At 42.1% G+C, this 22,857-nt stretch overlaps 2 protein-coding genes across 4 annotated transcripts in view; both read left to right on the forward strand.

Moving 5' to 3' along the window:
• The window catches only part of USP3 (ubiquitin specific peptidase 3), a 41,334-nt gene extending 29,720 nt beyond the window's left edge, over positions 1 to 11,614 (forward strand). For all 3 annotated transcript variants that reach the window (XM_082061357.1, XM_082061359.1, XM_082061358.1), the window contains exons 6-15: positions 997 to 1,079; positions 1,547 to 1,660; positions 2,327 to 2,440; positions 6,143 to 6,289; positions 8,232 to 8,338; positions 8,503 to 8,583; positions 9,207 to 9,325; positions 9,469 to 9,582; positions 9,698 to 9,765; positions 11,371 to 11,614. In XM_082061357.1, the coding sequence (XP_081917483.1) occupies positions 997 to 1,079; positions 1,547 to 1,660; positions 2,327 to 2,440; positions 6,143 to 6,289; positions 8,232 to 8,338; positions 8,503 to 8,583; positions 9,207 to 9,325; positions 9,469 to 9,582; positions 9,698 to 9,765; positions 11,371 to 11,536 (1,113 nt within the window). In that variant the 3' untranslated portion in view covers positions 11,537 to 11,614. The remainder of the gene's footprint in view (positions 1 to 996; positions 1,080 to 1,546; positions 1,661 to 2,326; positions 2,441 to 6,142; positions 6,290 to 8,231; positions 8,339 to 8,502; positions 8,584 to 9,206; positions 9,326 to 9,468; positions 9,583 to 9,697; positions 9,766 to 11,370) is intronic.
• Positions 11,615 to 11,754: 140 nt separating this feature from the next.
• On the forward strand, positions 11,755 to 20,852 carry FBXL22 (F-box and leucine rich repeat protein 22). The gene is made up of 2 exons (XM_082061364.1): positions 11,755 to 17,635; positions 20,147 to 20,852. Exons 1-2 carry the CDS (start codon positions 17,301 to 17,303, stop codon positions 20,490 to 20,492), a joined length of 681 nt encoding a protein of 226 aa, XP_081917490.1. The 5' UTR covers positions 11,755 to 17,300; the 3' UTR covers positions 20,493 to 20,852.
• Positions 20,853 to 22,857: the final 2,005 nt, after the last annotated feature.

Here is a 22,857-nt window from a genome sequence, read left to right on the forward strand (position 1 = left end):
CTGTTGTCTCTCTTTCAAAACCCCTCCTGGCCACCACAGAACCCCAGCACGACAGCAGGCTAGTGCCGGTGACTTAAAAACAACCTGCAGGCTGCCACGCTGTGCATATTAGACATGGGACTAGGTGGATAAGGGTTGGTATTTTCATTCTTCAAAGGCACTTCAGGGAAATTGCTGTCCAGGTCTCACTGGACACTATTAGAGTGTGAATATTTAACGATGTAAACACATATATTTTGCAATACAAACCTGTGATTAACTCTGTGTTGTCCTGTTCTAGATGTGCTTACACAGGAAAAGATGTAGTTGTGTGAGGCGATGCAGGCAGGTCGCAGGAACAACCACAAACTACAGTTGCAGTGCAAAGAGTAAATGTATTTTTGTTGCCTCGCTAACCGGGGATCTCCAGAAAAGCACTTAAGCTCCCGGGCAGGGGTCACACAAGCAGAGATGCAGACACTGTAGAACTGAGCCCTTGTTGAACATCACGAGCCTGCTCATTTCACCTGTGTATTAGGGATTCACGCAGGCGCAGTTTACCACACTGCTTTGGTCTTTGCCTGAAGGAATTTCAAGGATGCTTGATAAGGTGCCTTTAAGACTTTCACAGGATTATGTTATCTAAACACAGAGGTTCTACTTGTGAAGCCCACAAGGCTAAACAACAGTTAGTGGGATATATTTGTTTTTCTACACCCCAGCTGCAGTCGCTTGAGCATATTCACAGTTATCCTTCTCGCCGATCTTCCATTATTCCCATGCAGTAGTATAGTTTTCTGTTGACAGGAATGAGTAAGAAACAGGTTTCGTGTCAAGATGGAACTTCAGGGCAGTTTGAACTGGTGAGGTGGTTGCTTTGGCTTTGAAACTGCGCTTTTCAAACAGCGTGTTTTATTATTGTTGAAATTTATGCTGATATAAGAGTAACAGCTTTGTGCGGAGAAAGCAGAGGAGCAACGATAAGTCTTTCCTTAACCGAACCGTTCTCGTTTCCAGGGAAGCACCACTGCCCTCTGTGCCACGGGCCTCCGGAACCTGGGGAATACGTGTTTCATGAACGCGATCCTTCAGTCGCTCAGGTACCGCTGTGAGAGGGCCGGGGTGCTGCAGCATTAGGCAGGTCACCGCTGCACAGCAGCGTGCCTGGCGGTCAGGAACGGGGCCGTGCAGCTGCCGCGGGGCTGTGTTTGGCAGCGCAGGGACGCCTGCGGTGCAGCGCGCAGAGGCAGCCCGCCCTGTCAGCACAGCCTGCCCTGTTAGGGAACCCTTCTGATGCCTCCGTCTGTCGTGGTGTCTCTTAGTCAAAGCACAGCCAAAATGTAATTATTCTAGGTAGATGGGATGATGATATTTACAGATCTGCTCAGTCATTTGCAGAAGATAATGATTCACTACAGTATTTCATGTATCCTGAACTGGTCATAATTGCCATCCTCTATTGCTGCATGAAGTTGTTTGTGCTTTCAAAGAACAGGCTCCAGAATACTTAATAATCTCTTTGTTCTCAAACCTTTAAGGATTTAATTCATTTTTCCTTTTTCTGTAGCAACATTCAGCAGTTTTGCTGTTACTTCAAGGAGTTGCCGGCTGTGGAGCTGAGGAACGGGAAGACAGCAGGCAGGCGAACTTACCACACCAGGAGCCAGGGGGACAACAACGTGTAAGCTGCCTGTTCCTTGCTCACACTGAACTTTATGGAAAACAGCAAATACTTGGCTAGTAGAGCCACTTTACACTTTCACTATTGCAGAATCATAGAAAAATGATTGATGGGGGGACTGAGTCACAGAAAAATATTTGGCTGTACAAAAAATAAACTTGTATTGCTTGCAGTTCACTTATATAGGCCTGGTGCTGCATGGGGAGGCAATCAGGTACATCAGAAAGCACTGAAGTGTAACTGAGTTTAAGGTTAGGAAGTGCTAGTTATATGAACTCCAGACGTTACGTTGCTTAATTAAAGTACAGTCATGGAGATGTGTCTGCAAGTGAACATAACAAAAATCAGAGTGATTCACAATCTGTAGCTTGCTTAAGGAAGCATTGAAGGGATGATGTTAGCAGAGTCCACAGTGAAATGGCACAAGGTGGATAGATTTCCTGATGGGTCCTGAACATCTGAAATGTACTTTTCCTCACCTGTGCCTCTCTGTGGCATTGTGGGTAGGATTTTGGCCATGAAGTGTTTGAAGTATTGGAAGGGCTATTTGCCCAATCATTACAATCTGAACCAAAGTAATGTCTGATAAGTGTACCATCGAGCTAGTAAACCTCTAAGGTTGTAATACAAACCCACATTAATCAACAGCTTTTACTTTCTTTTCAGTTCGTTGGTGGAAGAATTCAGAAAGACACTCTGTGCTTTATGGCAAGGAAGCCAAACTGCATTTAGTCCAGAGTCTTTATTTTACGTTGTTTGGAAAATAATGCCAAACTTCAGGTAAGTTTTGTGGAGTAAGAGTGATATTCATTTGCAACCTGATGTTGCTGGTGTCCTACTCTAAAATTTGCTGAATCTGCAGGATGCACTCTGTGCAGCTTTCCTATACACACACAAATACGTTTTGAAAAGGATCTTCACTTTGACAGTTCTGTGTTTCCCTGCCGTTTTACCACATGCTACATGTAGCAGTGACAGATGTCTCAAATACTAAAGTAGTAGTAGTTGTACCTTTGAACGGGTGCTCCAAAGGGCAGAAGACTCACGATCATGACTGGTAGCTGAGGGCCAGGTGCATGGTGTTGGCAGAACCCAAGCTGGGCTGCAGTAAGAAAGGGAGGTAGTCAGGTTAAAAAAGGCACAGCAACTGCAGGCCTACATGCAAACACACTGGCTGAAACTTCCTTGATTCTCACAAAATACTGTAGTCTGCAGCAGGACATGAAATAAGGGCTATGAGAAAAAATCTAGTGCATAATAATATGCATTTTGTGCCCATACTGACAAAGAAGACAATAAAAAGGGAAAAAGAAGGTTACCCGAGTAAATCCAAGTATCATTCCTCTCCAAGGTCTCCCTGTCCTGGCCCCTGAACCTCTTTCAAAGGAGCACTGAAACGTGTTAGGAAATATTGTGATGAAGGTAAGTTGCTCCATGTTCTCAGGTAGTAAAGATGATTTGTTATCTGTTACCTCTCCAGCAGTGCTGAAAAGATGCTGTGAACACATCTGCTCAATGAGTAACCTGAATAACACAAGTCTATTTATTCTGTTCTTCACACTGCCAGATGTTTCACTTGGCTTATGAGAATCAAGGAAGTTTAATACCAGTAGTTGCAAACAGCAACCAAAACATTATAGGCAAATGAACATCATCCATAATGTCCTTGACCAGTTTCCCTGTTACAGTCCTCACTGTAATTCTTGACTAAGTGAGAAACCAGTTCATTAAAGTTTCTCAAGCAAATTTTCAGCACTGTGGGTTCACTGAGAGCTTTTAAAAGAACAAGTGCTGTTTGTTGGGGTTCTCCCACTCCCCTTTTCATTCCCAGTTAGTTGGGAACATGTCTATAATTAACTGGTAAGAGAACTCATTAAATCACATGAAGAATAAAGTCAGCTGCTCAGTAAATCCCCGATCCTACGTGATCCAGGGAGGAAATTTGAATTTGTTCAGTGCTTAATTGTACCTCTTAGAAGCTAATGATGCTACAATTCTAGTTCTGCTTCGTGTGCTGCTTGTGAGACTGGGAGGAGAAGGTGGGTGGACGTACATGTGAAAGAAATCTGGAGCCAGCAGCATGTTAGTAGCAAAACCAGTCAGTTTGGCTTGTGCTCGCCAAGCCTGAAGTGGTGGGGCAGAGGGAGGGGATGGTTGACTGTCAGAGAAACTGTGCCTTTTGTGGATAGGCGCTTAGATCTGAGTTTATTTTAAAGAGTGCATCGTCCGTATAATCACGTTCCTTTAAAGATCTACATCTATACTTATGCTTTTTAACAAATCCAAAGATTCTTTCATCTTTCATTAACATAGTTGTATACAAGTATAAACCCACGCACCAGGAACACAACCAACATTGTGGAATGATTCCAAAGGTTATTTCATCAAATTTGTTGTAGAGCAAGGATGCCATATACTTCAGAGCTCTTTTATGAGGAATTTAGTGTTGAAAAGGTGTCTGAAGTAATGACTTCCCATAAATTTCAGCTGTTTATTATGATTGCCTATATGTTCCTTAAATTGAAGATACCTCTATTCAGGAAAATAAAAAAATCCTGTGTTATCTCGGCAACTTCAAAATTATCCTGCAGTGTGCACAGTTCACATGCAGCTTTCGAGCTGAGTTCTGTTTTACTACCTTGTTTCATAGTAGTGTATAATTATTCTGCAGCTTTTAAGTTCTGGTTTTGGCTGTGCAGGACCCTGGCCTGTTGAAGCACAGCAGTGTTTCTGCGTGCCTGTTTTTCTGTTAGAACAGAAAAACTTTCACAAAAGGCAGGTGGTACTGCTGAAGTTTTTCAGGGTGCTGTAAGATCTGCATAAAAACTCGGTGACCTTTTAAAGCTGTTAGTTTGGATGAAAACGTTACTGTCATTCTACAAGATGAAAGGGCTTGATGTCATTTTGTTACATCTAGCAATGATTTGTAGGACATACGTATGTTCTTCCCTAAGCACATCAGCCTCTCATCACATATTCTGTTGCACCAAGTCTGTTCTCGTTTCTCTCCAACTCTGGGTACTCTGTGCCATGAGTCTTAGGGACATTTCCCCTCGCCTGAGCAGCATAAAAACCATCTCGGTTGGTGTTTCCCAGGCATTCCTGTCTGACAATTACTGCCCATACGTATGTGGAATAGCGAGGAGGAAAAGGGGCAGGGGCGGCATGATAAGGCAGCTTAAAAGAATGGACAAGGGGAAGAGAAAAAGCCAACTCTGCTCTAGGGATTTTTGTAACTAGGCCTACAAAAACTTGCACATAATTATGTCAGCGTTGCACAAAACTTTCACTGTTTCACTGTGTCTGCTTTCTGACTTGATCTCAGTGTACATCTTGCGACAGATGAACAGCAGTTGGTTGTTAAATTTGTCGCATGATTTAGCTTAAATAAGTTTAAAGGCATATTTTACCCTGATGGCTTCTCTGTTCCCTTCGGTTTGGTTTGTAAGTGGTGAAATAATAATGGTGACTCTTTGAACAGCATTGCTGCTGGTGGCATGACACATCTGAGAGCGGAGCCCTGTCCTAGCAAATGAAATGCTCAGGAGATGCACATGGTGCGCGGGTTACACAGTGTGCTGTTCTGAGCATGGCTGTCCAGCTCACCCGAGAAGAGGAAACAGATCTTTCAGCCTAATTATTGCAGACTTCATATTGTGGAAAACAAACCCAAAGATTAAATTCCTGGCTTTGGGGAGGGAAAGAAACAGGCAAGCAAACACCTGGAACTGCCGAAGTGAGCGGGATCAGCGGCTGAATGAAAATCGCTCAGAAATACTGACGCGGAATCCCACGTGAACAATACGTGTTGTGGTAGCTTTGAGTCTTATCTGGTCTGAGATGTCAATATATTGACCATAATTGATGGTAGTTTCAAAGCGTGGGGATGAATAGTGTGCTGCCTGAACCTGGTTCATAGCAGTTCTGCAGAGGAATTGATTAAGTACAGTCAACAACGAAGAAAAAGGAGAAATGCTTTGCGTGAGCCAGGGGAAGTCACTGCTGCCGATGTGTATTTTTCATTAACATTAACATTTCATTAACATTTCATTAACATTTTCATGTGAGTTGTAGGGTGTTACTAGCACAGGCTGAGTTTGGTGATGCCAATTAGCATTAAGCCAATAGCTGAGCAAATGTTATGTCTCTTCTGGTCCCTGTTGTTTTCCAGAAGGTCTCTTCCTCTCTAAAATGTATATTCTTAAATGTTTCTCCATCCTCAAAAAGAGACACGCAGAGCGTGAGTGAGCTGCAAAGGACCAGAGGACCAAACCTGCTTAGTTTGTCTAGACACAGCTGTACCTTCCCAAAGGCCACTTGGAAAACTTCTTTTGTACAAAATATGTATGTCTCTGTCACGTCTGCTCAGTATTATTTAAACAAGCAAAGGCTCTTTCATGTGACCGTGATGCTCTGTGTGCTGGCACTAAACCAACCTGTATAACTGGTGATGTTGTTGCTGTTGTTTCCTTTTCTCTCAAGGGGATACCAGCAACAGGATGCCCACGAGTTCATGCGTTACCTTTTGGACCATCTACATCTGGAACTCCAGGGTGGCTTCAATGGTGTTTCACGTTCAGTCATTTTGCAAGAAAACGCTGCCCTGTCTGCAAGCAACAAATGTTGCATGTAAGAAGTGGTTTTTTAATTTCTTCAAAACCTTAATGCCTTTGTGGGGGTCTGCATGTAGTAGATCTGAAATTTCAAGTTCATGATTCCGTGTTTAAGTTCTCTTTGTAGTGGCTCTGTAACGTTACAGATGACAAAGCTGCAGGTTATAAAGGATTAGCATCCTACAGGATGTGCTTCCTTTCCGAAGGATCAACATTTTTCATAGGCCTGAGTGAGCATACAGGCTAAATTGTAAACACATTGTAATTCAGTAGTCTTTCAGAAATAAAAAGAAAATCTTTGTATTTTCTAGACCCAGATAGAATTCTTTGTCCAGACAACCTCGTTGTCTTGGGGTGACAGATGGCTTGAATGATACAGGAGCAATAAAGATGGCCAAGTGTTGTAGGTTTAAATTGCCAGCAGACCTCCTGGATTAACACGTGAGCAATGCAGTTAGGCTTTGAAGTCAGTTTTCCTGCAGATGATCTTGCTGTACTGGTGTATCGCTTGACACATTTAGAGCTGTTGCCTTTTTTCCTGGTAATTTTGATTTTTCATGGTACTGTGTGTCTTGAAGCAGAGGTGATCCATGTGTTTCGCTCCTCTTTCTGTTCTTCTCAAAATACTGTTCTTTCTGAATTCTGTCCCAGGTGTGTTTTCTCTCCGATTGAGAGAAACCATTTTAGTTTGTTTCAGGAAGGAATGTTGGGTCAGTTCAGCCTGCACATTTGGTCCCTAACTTCTTGGATTCCCTGTGTAAGAGTTGAGTGCATTTTCCCTTCCTATACCGATTAGGGCATAATAAGCAGGTCCGAGAAGGGCAGGATTTTACAGTTGCCTCATTAGGGAAAGCCTGGAGTTCAGACTGTGCTCTTTACCGCATTTATGTTGCTTTGCTAATGCCTAAAAATCCCACCAAAGAGTCCCAAAATGTGCTTAGAATTGAAGTGTATTTGAAAAGTAACCCAGTTTTGTTTTGTCAACATTTTTAATGTCAAAACCCAAGGAGAATTTAACTTCATTCACGTATCTATTGTAAATATATCTTGAAATTACCGGTTCAAATGCTTGGTGAGGTGGAGTAAGCTGCTTTCTTTCAAGGGCAAATTAAGGTCACATACACTTAAATGCCTACAGTAAAGTAATAAATGTGCTGTGAATGCTCTCTTCTTGAGCTCTGGTTTATTTGAGTGGACGTTTTCTTCTGCTCAACAAGACGTGTTCAAATTACCTTTAAAAGATGTATGTGGAGTGCAGATAAGGAACACAGGTTTCTGCAGGCTGGTAGTGTCGAATCTGTAAGCATAAACGAGCAAGTTTAGGAGTTGTTTAATATAACTTTAAAATTTGTTGGGGTTTTTTTTAATTGCACTGTGAGAAGCCTATTACATAATCTGCTAAAAAGATTGAGAGAGTGATGAAAGTATAGAGAACGATGATGATGCATGTTGTGTATCCTAATGCAACTTAAATTGTCTTGGCAAGGGAAGCGTGAAAATACACTTTAAGAAGTCAAAATTACTTGTAACGAAGGGTACAGAATTAAAACAAAAATATGCTTGGCCTACCTCAGAGGGGAGAATTTTTGTTTCAGAAACAGCCTTTGATCACAGGGTTAAAATACTGTACCCTGTGAGCATCAGCTCTACCCTATAGAAATGCAATCAACTGGAATACTTTCAACACTGAAATTTTGAGCATCTGGTTAGACCATATGCGGTTCACGCTTTCTTGAGGTACAAGATAAAGCAAAGGTATGATAGCAGCTAAATACTTGTGCGGTACACTTCTGGGTGAATAGAGTGCCTGGTGGATGAACTCAATCCCTGTTCGTTACACTCAGGCAAAACTGCTCTGCCTAGTAGTGGTGAGTTGTAAACAGTAAACATGTAACAAGTGTTGAAAATTAAGCTCAGACATTCTGACTGACTTTATGTCTCTGATGTGGTTTGTCTAGAAATGGAGCGTCTACTGTTGTCACAGCGATTTTTGGAGGCATTCTTCAAAATGAAGTCAACTGCCTAATATGTGGGACTGAATCTAGAAAGTTCGACCCATTCCTAGGTAAGGTGGTGCCTTTTGCTCTCAAGATACTGGGTGACTTAAGGCAGAAAAATAAATCTGAAACTCGATATATTTAGATGTCACATGACAGAACTAGACTTGTAGCCTGAAAAGATTAAGCATTGTTTTATTCAGCCTTATTTTTTTAATCTTTGTTTTTCTAGACCTTTCACTAGATATTCCAAGTCAGTTCAGAAATAAACGTACTAAAAATCAAGAAAATGGACCAATGTGCACACTACGAGGTAAGAGTGCTTGGATAATGAAATCATTACCAGGACTAAGAGTATATGCTGTTTAGAGTACCTGTTTCAGAATAGCCAGGCGTCCACCTGGGGTGTGACATAGTTGCCACATGCCCTCTAATTCTGTGAGAATCTGTGGTAGAAGAAGATGCCAAAATAATTTTCTGTGCAGGTTTTACCCCAGTCACTGTGTACTGACGTGCTACTGTGATAAGCTGGGGCTGAGAAGTGCTTCAGGGGGTCAGCTGAGTATCAACAAGCATTCCAGCAGAGGTTTTTCTTTGAATAGTCTTTCTTAGGAAGTCATTTCGTTTCCTTGAAAATAGTTACGCTGAATGTTGGACGGAATCTCATTTGAAAGATGCCAGTTTCCTGAATGCCTTTTTTCCTCTCGAACTGCTTATAGCTATGTTTTAAGAAATAGGGAATGCTGCATGTTACTGTATTAAAACACAGCTTTTTGCTGCACAAGTGTATATAATAACTAGATTGACTGCAGCAGATAGGCACACCTCTATATTGCTGTATTTGTTGTATTTCATGTTACAAAGATCACTCCATGTCATCTTGAATCTGTTTTCTTTGTGTGGGTATTTTGTTTTTTGTATCTCGTTCTTTTTTAGATTGTCTTCGCAGTTTTACAGACCTGGAAGAACTTGATGAGACAGAGCTGTATATGTGTCACAAATGTAAAAAGAAACAAAAGTCCACCAAAAAATTCTGGATTCAGAAACTACCAAAGGTTCGTGTAAGCATGAAAAGGTTGCAGTGTGATGTCAAAGGAAATGACCAACGTCTAACCCTCCCGCAGGCTATTGCTGATGTCTAGCACTAAGTTCAACCTCTTCTTCTAATGCATCCATTTATTTTTTTTTAATCCCATAGGTGCTATGCTTACACTTGAAACGATTTCACTGGACAGCATATCTGAGAAACAAGGTTGACACCTACGTTGAGTTTCCCTTACGAGGCCTAGACATGAAATGCTACTTGTTAGAGGTATGAAGACTCACTGATAATTTCTGTAGAACTTTGTTACACGACATGTGTCTTTATTACAAGTTATAGTAGGTGCCATTGAGATCTGAAGTGTTTTCTGTGTTTCTCCCCGCAGCCTGAGAACAGCGGCCCTGAAAGCTGCCTGTACGACCTCGCGGCCGTCGTTGTGCACCACGGTTCGGGGTGAGTGCTGCTCGGCACAGACCTTCTCCCCACCCATACATGCAGAGCTGATGGAGGTTTTGCTTTTGCTGTTGCTGTTGAATGTCTTCATTTTTACTGGTAGAAATAAGCAGTAATTTATAAACTTACATGGGACTAAGCTGAATTAACTTCAGACACATTATGCAGTTATTCCTGTGAATGACCACTGGCAGGCTCTTTGAGTAATGACTACAAGCGTGAGACAGAATGTAAACAGTCTAGTTGCTCTAGGAATGGAAAGCCCTAAGCCCTTCCAGAAGTTAACGCCTCATTTTGAAATTCTTAGTACAAAGCAGAAATATTTTTTCCTCTTTTATTCACTTTGAAATGCACATGTGCATTTATACTAAAAGAGTGTGTGTGCATGTTGGAACAACTGTAGACTTAAGACTGGCACAGTGAAAGAATTATCCTGTATGTACCTTCCCTCCTGCAGGACTGAACTTCAAAATGAGTGTTAGCTAGCAGACAGGCCACCAGGCTGCCTAGTGTTCATGGTTTGAAGTAAAAGTAGCTGGGTGTGTATTGTTTTGGGTTTTTTTTATCCTTTTCCCAGCCGTGTAAGGATCTGTTGAAAGTAACAGTAGTAGGGATTAAACAACTGTTTATCTTCCGAGAAATCTGGTCGTCTTGTTCAGGTGATCACTCTGCTATGGGTGTGAGCTGTGAAAGGAGTTTTCTGAAAGAAACAAAACCCTGCTAATGAAAACCTTGCTGATAGCTGAATTTAATCCAAAGATAGGAAACAAGTTCTGTCCAGAAAGCCCATATTTTTTTTGCTTTTTCTAGATGAATGGTCTGGACTCTTTTTAAAGAAAGATTTGGCTACCAAAGGCAGCCCTTGTGCCACCACAGCGCAGCTGACTGGTGCTTCAAAGTCTAGTAAAACTATAAGGACAGCAAGAGAGCTGCTCGTGATTAGAATGGAATGAGATGGTTGGAAACATAGAGTGTGTGTTATAACATGTAAGCCAGCAAAAGCAGGCCTTCTCTTGGGGTGGCAGGGTGATGAAAATTGATGGGTTTGTAGTTGTGGTGTGTTAGATTCAAGAAATACGGTGCCAAGATGTGGATCTGTTTAAGATGAACTTGAAAATTTTTCTTCTTAGTATTCTGGGATTAGTTTTGCTGTGAGTGCTTTTGATTATATTTAAACTATGCAAGTCTCTCTAAAAGTAAATGGGGTAAATTTCAGAAATAATAATAATAGAGCATAGTGAAATATTTATAGCTGATGCTTGAATATTAATAGATGATGGACTAGATTTTTATGTAGGCAAATGTGGAAGTTCAGTGTTGCAAGAAGCCTTGCTTGCACAAAAACTATGGGGTGCTAATAAGTTCATATAAAAAAGCCCTTCAGTTCATCCCAGTAAGTGATTATTTTACTTAACACTGTAATTTGGAGAACTTTGAGCCCCACAGAGGAAGAAGGGAAGCACCTTACCAACTGTTGTGGAGGGCTGTCGGGTCCTTTCTTCCTCTGGTTTCCGGAGGTCTCGTAGCGCTAGCGGGAAACGCGTCGGGGAGCGGGTGCTCTGTCTCCTCCTGACTGTGCTTTCTCTCCGCCGGCCCCGCTGACAGCGTCGGCTCCGGACATTACACCGCGTACGCAGCTCACGAAGGCCGCTGGTTCCATTTCAACGACAGTACTGTAACTCTGACCGACGAGGAGACTGTGGTAAAGGCCAAGGCCTACATCCTCTTCTACGTGGAACGGCAAGCCAAATCTGGATCAGATAAACTTTAATACCTCCTTTTAATTCTCACTTATCAAGTCCACCGGACAAAACATTTCCATTTTCCATAAATACTTGATCCAAGACTATTAATTTCATTGTGCACTTTTCAATTTCCTCTTGTGGGTTTTAGTTTTGTTGTGTCGATGGTAGCATTTGACTTACTGAACTTGGACACAAACTAACTTTTTTTTTTTAGTTATACCAGAAAACCTCAGCAGATTTTGGTTTGCTGCTTTAGTTATGATAACTCGATTTTTATATATATAGTTTCATGAAATACTTAGTTATTTGACTTTTTTATATTAATGTTTTCAGTTCTCACTTTCTAAAGGCACATTTACATCGGAGAAGCTTTCTATCCTCCTTACAAGCAAGATAAATGTGCTTCTGATTATGAAGAGCAATACAACTTCATGCTGTTCTCACAGCTGTTATGCAGATATGAGTTAATCTCTTTAAATCACAGAATTGTTTGCACGTACTATTTTCCCTCGTGCAAGAATTAAACAGCGACCTCTGAACAATCGTTCTTTGTCTGCAGAAGAGAGATGTGGCATCATTAACTAGACCAGGTAATTGCTGCTATATTGGTGTGTATTCAGGCTGCTGACTTTCAGGAATCATTGTAAATAAACCATTGGTTCAATTGTATCTATACAGCAGTTTAATTCAAGTATTCCTCACGTATGCTCTGCCCTTCCCCCATCAAATTTTCTAAAAATTATCTTAAAATATATTCATGTCTAAATTGTGTTGAGATTTATGTTTTTTTAACCGAACCTGAATTGCCTTAGACATCTCTTGTTTTAGACTCATCCTGAAATTTGGTGGCAAACACTTACTTGCTTGAGGACTTGGAGACTTCTGGCAGTGGGACCCCAGCCCTCCTTCCTGGTGGGCACTGGGAGTACAGCCCCCAAGTTTGGGGTGTGTGAGAACAGTCTTAGGTCTAAATAGAGCTCATGTCCGCTAAATGCCTGCAGCTCACTTAGAACCTAAAGGAAGCAGACGGTGTTATGGATGCTTTGCATGACAGTTGTACCAGTTCAGATGCAAACTAAAGGGAAGATGCTCAGATGCACAACACAGCCTGCCTGACAGGAGGTGATGAGGCCAGAGCAGGTAGCACATTAGCTAATACTAATACACTGGTACGGTAGCTGCCTAAGCATCGGCCCAGTGTGGGACCTTTACGGTCTCCATCTGAACACTGGAGGCATGATATAGTTTCTAAAACTTGGCTATGTAATGGAGAAAGATTTGTGGCTGATGTGATTTTTAAAAGGTGGACAGAAAACCTGATATTGCAAAAACCAGGAGTCCCCCCAAAACATCTGAAATTAGACAAATGCTGCATTTCAGTTCTATTGCCCCAACCCTGCCTATGGCTCGCTCCTTTGTGCCCAACAAGGAACCGGACACCCCTAAAATCTCAAAGTATGGTAATAAGAGTAGAATTTACTTAATGTAGTCACACAGTCAAACTCAGCCTTTTAATTACGGTAACAGTAAAACAGAGTAGTCTGAAAACACGTAAGAACTCAAGGAAAATGTGATTTCCCTTTTTAGTTAAAGCTTCTGAAAGACATCAGAGTACACAGTAAGAATTTCCCTACAGATTGTACCCACAGCTCAACCTGCACGTGGAGTAGGCAGCAGTTTATTATATTTGCTGTGGGTCACCTGCTAGCTGTACGCTGACAAGTGTAGAGAGAAATCGCAATCTGTTGGTTTTTCTTTAAATGTCTGTCTTCATAGCTTTTTCACAACATGTTAAACCAGGGAAGAGAGAAATTGGCTTAATATGAAACTGCAGAAAGCATTCAGCATTGCTGATGGTGTATGAATACGTAAACTGTAGACTAGTTAAAACAAATTGTGATTGTTATTTGATACGTTAAGTGACATATATAACAACATCATCTTTCACTTAAGTTGAACAATAAATAGAACTATGCATTGATTTAAATAGTACATAGTTTATCACCTACCGTTTCTCGCAGCCAGAGCCTTTCTTCTAGTCAGAATAGACAGCTGGTATTGTTTGTACAGGCAGAAGAAGGGATTTGACAGACGTCATTGGTGTGTGGACAAGTGAAGTACCTTAGCACGTCATTCCCCTGAAGGGCAGCCTGGCTGCTCAGTTGAAGTGAGTGAGTGAAGTAGACTCCATCTATAGCTGCCTTTTGTCTGCATGCTACTTGGATTGAATTGCTTTAGAAAATTAGTTTTGAGAATACAAAGCTTAAAATACACAGCTAGCTATGGGCCAGCAGCAGTTTAACTGACAGTAGTGAGGCGTATGCAGTGTTCTCGCAAACCAGTGATGTAAATGTGCCTTTCTGTATTTTTAGAAACTTAAATTTGTAATCTTCAGCAACATTCACTTATTGTAAGCAGCTTCTACTTCTCCAGTTAATATTTTTTCGGGTCAGAGTTATGTTCTCACTTCAGTATGTTCCTTTCAGCAACATTTGCTCTGTAACGTTAAGGTCTTGGGCAACGGCATCCAGCATGGTCCGTTTGAGACACAGCCATGGGAACACAATGCAATCAGGTCAGTCTTGTTCATGCAGCAGGTGGTGACAAGGACTCAGCCATATGCTCTGCTGGAACAAGTACGTTGTAAATCCTTTCCTAATTTAAGTTTCTCCCACTGCAAACCCAGATGGACAGTATGAACACTTCGTTGTGGCAACACAAGTATTTCTCTTCCTGGTGGAGAACTTTGCTTATCCGCTGTATTCTATTCAGTGTGGTGTCAAAAAAAAAGTTAAAAAGAAGAAGAAAAAAAAAAAAGTAAAATAAGAAAAACGTAACTGAGCACTGAACCAGTAACATATACTGCACCTGGCCTAGTATTACATTTTTAACCTTACTTGTATATCCTATATTTATCTACTAGCCTGGGGGAGGGGGGTGGGATATCTCATTTCATTTAAGCCAAATGTTTCTTTTCTACTTACTGCTGATCATAGTACACACTAACTGGCAAGAATTTTTTTCTTGCTTGTGACTGCTCTGCAAGCAACAACTGCTCTCTGCAGTTCAGAGACTTGCGTGTTTTTCACCAAAATCCGTCTGATCAAAGGTTGTCCTTTTGTTAGTGATTGTTCAGCCACGTCTACAACTGGAGATGGGATTTACGTCAAACAGAACGGCAGAATGTCCAGCTCCCAGAGAATCCTTTGCTTTAGCGTGTTGTTCGGTGAGCCGAGCGCAGCAGCGTGCAGAGCTGTAAGGCACGTGCGGGCAGCGCTTCTCCTCGGGGTCTGGGCAGAAGGTGCTTTCCAGGTGGTGACAGATGTTGGTGGGGGAGAGTTTGAAACTGTCCGACAGGGGCAGTGGGCTTGTATCAAAAGCAGGAGGCCATTTGTAAGGATTTTGCTAAATCAGTGGAAAGCATAACACGTGGTGGTCAAGAGTTTCCCCAATAATGTTTCATTACTGATGTGTCTTGTGTCTTACTGATGAGGTAATCAGCACCTTGAAGATTGATTCCAATGTGCTTTAGGATATCCTCAAGTACTGTAGTGCCATAGTTGTAATTGTTTACCATTAAAAGCTAGTGTGTAATTTTCAGTGAGGATTACTGACTGTGCTCATCTTGCGTGTTTCTGGAGCATTTCCAGGTTGAATGTGAATTATATCTCATTCACACAGTGTGTTTATGGAAAATGTGCCATTAAAGTGTCTCCTTTCCTTAGAAAATGAAACTCCTCTTGTCCTTCTACAGTTGTGCAGAATATCATTAGTGTAAATCTGTCAAACACGGATAGTAAACTATTTTAACTTGTTCTCGGGACAACAAAATACAGCAAAGAGAAGTGTTCGCAGTATTTGGCACCTCTGCCAAAACTTAGTACCTACACCCAAAGAGGACCTGCCGTCCAATTTTAAAGGCCTTGTCACCCATTTTTACGTCAGATTCTGGCGTGTGTCCTCTGTCTGGTTTGCGTCCATCCTAGCAATGGTAACTTTGGTTTCTTACAAATAATATTCCTGTGTTTCTTACCACTCTGATCACTCTCGACTGTTTAAAACTGCTCAAAAACGAAGGTAAGTTCTGAGAAGGATGAAGGGACAGAGTAAGAGCTGAAAAATACTAATATGAGAGCACAGAAGAACAGCTGCTGGCACACGGTTTAACTGCTGTTTTCCAGTGACTGGCGTACCTGGTACGTGAAATTATCTGCCATCCCTGTCCCTTTCCTGGCTTCATGAAGTACTGGTGCCACTGCCCACCGGTGGGGAGCAGGAACCTCCTCCTCGTTTCAAGGAAAATATTAAATGACAAAGGATATGAAACTAAAAAGACTGGCAATTGTTAAGCACAGCTTACCGTACATAACTGAAAATTACTAACTCTGAAGAATTAAAGAGATCTGCAATTGCTGGTTTTTTGAGTCACTGCATACACGTTACTCAAGCCCAGATGAGAAGCTAAAATAATTGTTGCAGACTGCAAATGGATTTCGAGTCTTGTTTTTCAGAGTTGATTTTCAAACTGCGTTCTCAGGGTAAGAAGCAAAAGGTGAACTTTTGGTCTCCCTCAACCCTGTCATGTATTGAAACAAACACAATTAAAATACGTAGGTTCATAAAATCGCCCAGCTACTAAAAATGTGCCAGGCACTTCAAAAATTCCTGCAGGGCTGTTTTGCTGTTAATATCTACTAATTAGTTGAATGTATCATTTTCCTGTGTTAACAGCAGATAGATGGGCATATACTACCTTGAGCATGTTCAGTTCACAAATGCGGAAGTTGCAGGGCTGTTGATCGGTTTAATTCCAGCCTGCCCTTTGCTGTAGCTTTATTTTTCTTCCAGGAGGGACTTACAGCTACACTTTCTTCCTTTACTGGAAAACAAACACTTCTATTCGTAAAGCAGTTCCATATATTCTTTCCCCACCAAAAGTTCCAAGGCTACAGTCACGAACTAAACCACACACTAAACAGCACAAGAAAACTTGTGAAACTCAAGTTAATAGAAGACGTCTCTTAAAAGCACACGCCTCCGAGCAGCCAAACATAGACCTGCTGTTCCATGCGTGTCTTCCTGTGTACCATTACTTTCCTCACGCAAAAGGTGGGTAAATAGCTAGCGGTGTTTATTCAAATAGCTGTACAGGAAACTGCCCAGAAGTCTGAGGCTTGTAAATTGAAGCTGCAGGCTCTGTGCGTGTGTGTGTGTGTGTGTGTGTGCTTTAAAACAGCCAGGGAGCCTTCAGCTCATTTCACAACCTGTTTGTGAACGTTCATTATCCAATGTAACAGTCCCTGAGCATGAAACTGAAGTGCAACCTTAGAAAAATCAGTGAACAAATCGAAGCTAAAACCGTTTTACACGGCAAAGACAAAGTTCTGCTCAGAATGCCAAATGCTCCAAACCTGAGAGGCTGGCAGAGCTATTCCTTGCAGCTGTGGCTGCACCCCCACCCTGTCCCCAGCCCCCGGTTCATTAACACTGCACAAGAACCTCACAGAACTTCAGGAGTGCCTAAAAGGAAAGAAATCCCTTTTAAGGAAGCGTTTCTTGACAGCCAAGTGCTGCTATTCTACATGCCCATTCCATTCCCTTGTAGCAACAACAACAGTTGGTTGCATGCATGTTTCTTTCCCCTGTTCCTGGTGTCTGCACCAGTTGTTTGCCAAAAATAAACACCATTCCACAACCATATATGTACAACAGGCTCCTGGTGCTCCGGAACCCCCTCCAGCAGTGCCGTTTGCTCCAGAAGGCCAGCGACAATCTTCTTTCTAACTCGCTATGCATATAACCCAGCTGAATCGGGAATGCCTTTTACATCTGTTTTCTTTTCTGGACAAAAATAGTAGGAAAAGTTTAGCAGAAACATGTCAGCAGTTGCTAGAAGTGTTTCAGGATCCTTCACTGTGGTGTTTGTTGAACTTTCATTCTCCAGCGGAACTAAAGAAGAATAATTTTCTCCTGGGACCTGCTTTAAAGTACTTATCCATCTGCTGGTACTCGGAGAGAGTCAAGGTGTGTAACATTGAGGACTGGATGAAAAACCATTTCCAGAAAGACTTCTGTAACAGGCATGAAAACACTGTCAGTGACTTTTTACTGGAAGTTTGCAACAGGTACGTTCTTTGGGTGTGAAACTCTACCTCTGCTGTATTTGAAATGAGAGAATTGAGAGCTATTTACTCTGTACATCCTACATAAAATGGACCACTTGAGTATGTGAGTGCTTTGACTTGGCAGTTTTGATATAGTATTAAATTTGTTTTATAGTGGCAATAGTATATACTTCTTATTGATTTTCCTTAAGCCTGTTTTTCCTTATTTTTTATTTTTTATGAGTGAGTAATTACTATGGGAAAGTGCAGTACTGCCTGTTGCTTAATTGAAATGTATCAGTGCAGCAGTGCAAAGCACTGTCGGGGGTACAAGAGGGGGCTGGAGGAAAGGTGTCATTTCAAATAGTGAATAGATGTCGTAACAAAACTAAGTTCATTAAACATGTTACTAAGGACCAAATCTGTTTCATTGTAAGAAATAAGTACTACTTTTGTACTGAATTTTCTAAGCTTCCTTGTAAGGAAGCGGGTGCGGGTCCTGAGCTGGCACAGCGGCGTGCCCAGCCAGCCCCCGCTGTGTGCCACAGCACAGCCGGCAAAACGGCCTCTTGGGAAGGAACAACTTAAAAAACCAAACGGATTTCAGGACGATGACAGGACACGTTTTCTTGGTGAGAAGCAGCAACAGTGCAATCTCGAAACAAGGACTGAAATGTGCATTCGAAACAGAGTATTAAGTTGCAAGTACAGACTTGAGAAGTAATTATTTTAGAACAACTGATAAAAATTTGGATTAATTAGCAAAGTATCATTAGGAAGCACATCTGCCTATAAACAAGCGTGTTGGAGGAAGTACATTTAGGTACTGGAATATCTACCGTGAGGCCACACTTAAGTATTTACATTTTTTTTGCCGTCACGAATTAGGATTCAGAAAGAGGATGCAAGACCATAGCTTTTGCAGAAGTAGTTCGAGTGCCTTTCTCCTCTGCAGAATCCATAACCCCAAACTGGTTGCTGGACAAAAATTCAAAGCAAAGCCTGAGTAGTAAGCAAGTCCATAAAAAAATCCACAAATGACTTTCAGCCTGACATGGGTTTGTTTCCACAACTTAAACTGAACTCCAAAAGACAGTTCAATATTGGCAGTCACCCCTGCTCCCTTCTCATCCATTTTAGCCATCCTAGGACAAGTTACTGCCTTTTATTTTTTGCAGCAACCCATTGAAAGTACTTCCATCTGAACAAAAGAGCGTTCTGTGCAGAGAGTGAAGCCACAGGAGATGGCAGGTCAGAGCCTTTCCTGACCTTGCCTACTTTAAAACATTTGTTTTTCTAACTGTTCATAAGTGTAAAGGAAAAGAGTAAAGAAAAAGGAGGTCATGCAGCTGACATGATGTTGCTCAGAAGGTGAAGTCAGGCAGCAGCTGGGGGCTGCAGGGGGTGTGGAGAAAGAGGAATGTTCCCCGTAGTTTTTAAGCAGCACACACGCTGCAGTGCTGGCCCAGCCCCGTGTTCGCCCCGCTGCTGCTGTGCACCCCAAACCCAGCACTGGCTGAGCACAAATCAGCTCCTACAGGAGGGAGGCGGGCTGGGAGTTCTGTACAAAGGTCCCACAAGGTCATCAGCGTTGCTGCCATCAGTTTTCCTCACAACGACAGAGTCTAATGAAGCCCTGAGCCATCAGAGAGACAATAAGCTGCACTGAGCTAATGGCTGGCTCGGCTGAACTGCTGCTCCCTGCAGCGGGGTAAGCCAGACACCAAACGCTCTGTACTAAAGGCCTTGCAGGTGGGTGCACGAGGGTCCTCGCCAACATTTCTAGTCAGTACAACAGCGGGTAGTAACTGGTCTGCTCCAGTTTCCTGCACAAGGACAGTCAGTGTAAGTCATCGCGCACTGACTTGGAACAGGCTCTTTCTGCGCTTTCCCAGATCTACCCAAGTAACAACAAAGTAAAAGCTTTTTTGTTTGCTGCGTCACTGTTTAGCAGCAGAGTTCTTACAGTTTCAGTGGTTTGAAGGAAGGTTGAAGAGTTGTGTGGGGTTCAAACATCAACACTCTCAGGTAGTGGCTGGCACCTCATTCAGGAAACCCAAGGAGCTGAAACACACCCGTTAATCCCTGTAAAATCAAAAGCAGGAATGTCTTTCTTGCCCACGCTCAGCATGTGCACACAGCAGCCTCTTCACTCTTGCCCTCCAGTCCATCCTGACTTACATCTCGTCCCTGCTGGGTCTTCCTTTGCCACACTTGGAGAAGCGCAGCACCATGCAGCTCCTTAGGAAAAAACAATGCAGCTGCAGCTTAAATACGCGTTTGTGTCCCCTTCTCCACTAGGTCAACTGAGCTATAGACATTGCTACCAACAGGAAAAGTTTTGCAATTAGTAAAGCTGAGAATTAAGATCTATTTTAACTATGTCCCCACTTAAACCCATGCTTTCGTAGCCCTCCTGATGGAAGAGGAGGTATTTTTCTAACTTCTGTATTTATTCTTGACAATACAAGCCTCTCCAAGCTCCATTATTTATTTTTCCCCTCATCTCACCTGCAACCATCATGTTTTCAGATGTCCAAACCTGCTGTCTCTGACGCTGTCAGGATGTGGCCACATTACAGATGATTGCATCTTGCTGCTCCTCAAGAACTGCCCAAACCTCAGGACACTCAAACTGGAGAACTGCGTGCGGATCACTGACCGGACACTGGAAGCGGTGACCCTGTACGGGGGGTCGCTGCAAACGCTCCACGTGGATTTCTGCCGGAACATAACGCGGACCGGTCTGGAGAGAGTCAGGGAAAAACGTCCGTCGGTAACGCTGAGAGCGGAGAGAAGTGCCGACATGATTCCAGACAATAAGCCAGAAAAAAAGTTGACGCTTGAAAAGGCATCACGAAAATTGGTTCAGCTTTAAGTGCAACAAATTGTATAAACTGGGTCAATGTGGGTGTTTTACCTCAGTTCCACTCTCCTCTCAGGCAGTGTAGCTTCAATGAGCCGTGGCTGCTTTCCTGCATTTACAAATGGTTGTAAAGGCTGCAGCGTCTCCACTGGGGTCTTGAGGAAAAACCTGTTTGCATTCTGTTCTTTGAAACTGGAAAACCCTGCATTGCTGCCACGAATGCCAGGCCTGATTAAGACTGAAAACTTCAACTTTGAAACCCTCATGTCGCAGATGAGCGGAATGCACCTCACTCAGAAGAGAAGCAGCAATATGTTGTATTGCGGTAAAAATGGTAATTTGACAGAGTTCAATAAATTTGATAGAATTTAATAAATTTTAACAGTTCTTTGACAAGGTTTAGTAAGCCTGATGGCAAGGTTCCCCTTATTGGAAGAAACATACAAAAGCGAATGGAGTTAGGATTGAGTTTGAACAATTCACACCGAGTCACGAGATGCAAAGAGAACCCTCCTGTTAAGTCATGAGGTTGGGACCAGACCCCCTCGCTTTCTACGCTCCTTACGTAACGGGAAAGGGCATAAAGCCACAGCAGATAGAGTCACTATATGAGTTACGTCAATTTCAGAGAGAGAGTTATTAACAAATATCTGTGAAAGGGTATATCCATATGGTCATCCCCTCTGCTGAGGCCAATAAGCACACCACCTAAGATGTTTCTAGCAAAAGCAGAGTACCTGACAACCGACACTTGCTCAGCGATTAACATTTGTAGCCGATTTGTTAGGCTTATTTATTAAAGGAGGGATGCACAGCAGCGTGTGCAAAACACAGTTTTACCCTCTGCATGATGTACTTTGACAAGATATGCAAAGATTTTTTGAAGTTGGCATTAAAAGAAGCACAATATGAACAAATGCTAGTTTACATAACTAACCTACAGGAAAAGACAGTGACTTACAACCTATGGCTTTAAATGTTAAATTAGGAACACACTACAGTCCAGACCTACCGAAACACCCCATTTCTCACTGCAAAAGACAAACCAAATAGCTGTTTTCATTCCAAACCACAAGGCTGTGACTTTCCTGCATGCTGCTCTGCTACACGGAAGTGAAACAACTTCTTTTGTTTTTTAATAAAGGGTTGCCGTGGCATCGTCTCCAAAATTTGACACAAAAGGCCGGCACAGTTTAATTCTGCCGTATAAAATTTGCCTTGATAGAACACACTGGGATTTGATTGTGGTATCGAGTGCTCGCGACCGGCAACACCACGTTCCAAGACTCTTCACACACTGGCGGATTTCTGCCTGAGGAAAGGTGAACGTTCCTGAGCGCCACCTCACCCAGTCAGCCGTACTGCAGTTACCTCCCAGAAGTTGTACTTCTTCAGTCTGCCTCAGTATAACAACACAGAAAAAACATTGCGAGGTTTGGATTATTCAGGTTTTTTGTTTGAGCTACAGCATCGCTTTTTAAAAAGCACCCCAACTCAAACCCCACACTTTATTTTAATAGTCTATGTTCCTAGGGCTTATTCTTTCCTCTGCAAGAACTGATGAGCTGGCTGTGAACTCCCAAAAACATTCCGTATGTGTCACATCAAAAATGGAAAGAGGAATTTACAGCTCTCAACAGAAGTGAATATACTTACTCCTCCTTTCCATTCTGCTTAATTGATCCACAGATATCTTTTGGTACTCTCTGATTTGTCTGAGCTAAGAAATAAATCACAGCATTACAGGAACTTAGTCAAACACAGCTGAAATTCTAGAGAAACCCTCAGTTGGTCTGAGTATCTGTAAGAAATGCTCACCCAGAAGACAAATAAAATAATTTCAGTATTGTTTCTTCACAACTTAAAGATATTTAATGGCATGAGACTGTAATGTTCTGGTATTTCATGAAATTATTTCTAAAATCTAAGACCCTTATGCACTACGCAATAAGGAATGAAACTGAAAGCGCAGGCGGGAAGGACAGATGTTAACCTTTTCTTCAGTTCCAAGCCTTTTGAGTTCTGTGAAAAGTTCTCTTATCATTGCTGAAACATTTTTTACTCTTTGCAGACCCTGACTCTGAGTAACCAGGGAGAGGAAGGCTTGTTAGCCATCATTTTATGAAAATATGAAAAAAAAGGTGTCGTAAACCAACGTGTCTACTTGGAAGCCGCATCAGGTTATCACACGCAAGTGGCAATCAAGACCCATTTTTATTCTTAACAGTCCTGAATTCATGTCGCTTTTCCTCCCCTTTATTTCAATGCGATTAAACAGATGCAAACCCCAAGACTGAAGATTAGCATATGAGATGCACAAAAATAACAGAATTCTAATTCATAAAATATTTTTGATTGAGTGGATACATTTGGGTTG

Source organism: Streptopelia decaocto (genome assembly GCF_964273445.1).
Source record: "Streptopelia decaocto genome assembly, chromosome: 9".
In the NCBI taxonomy this organism is placed as follows: domain Eukaryota; kingdom Metazoa; phylum Chordata; class Aves; order Columbiformes; family Columbidae; genus Streptopelia; species Streptopelia decaocto.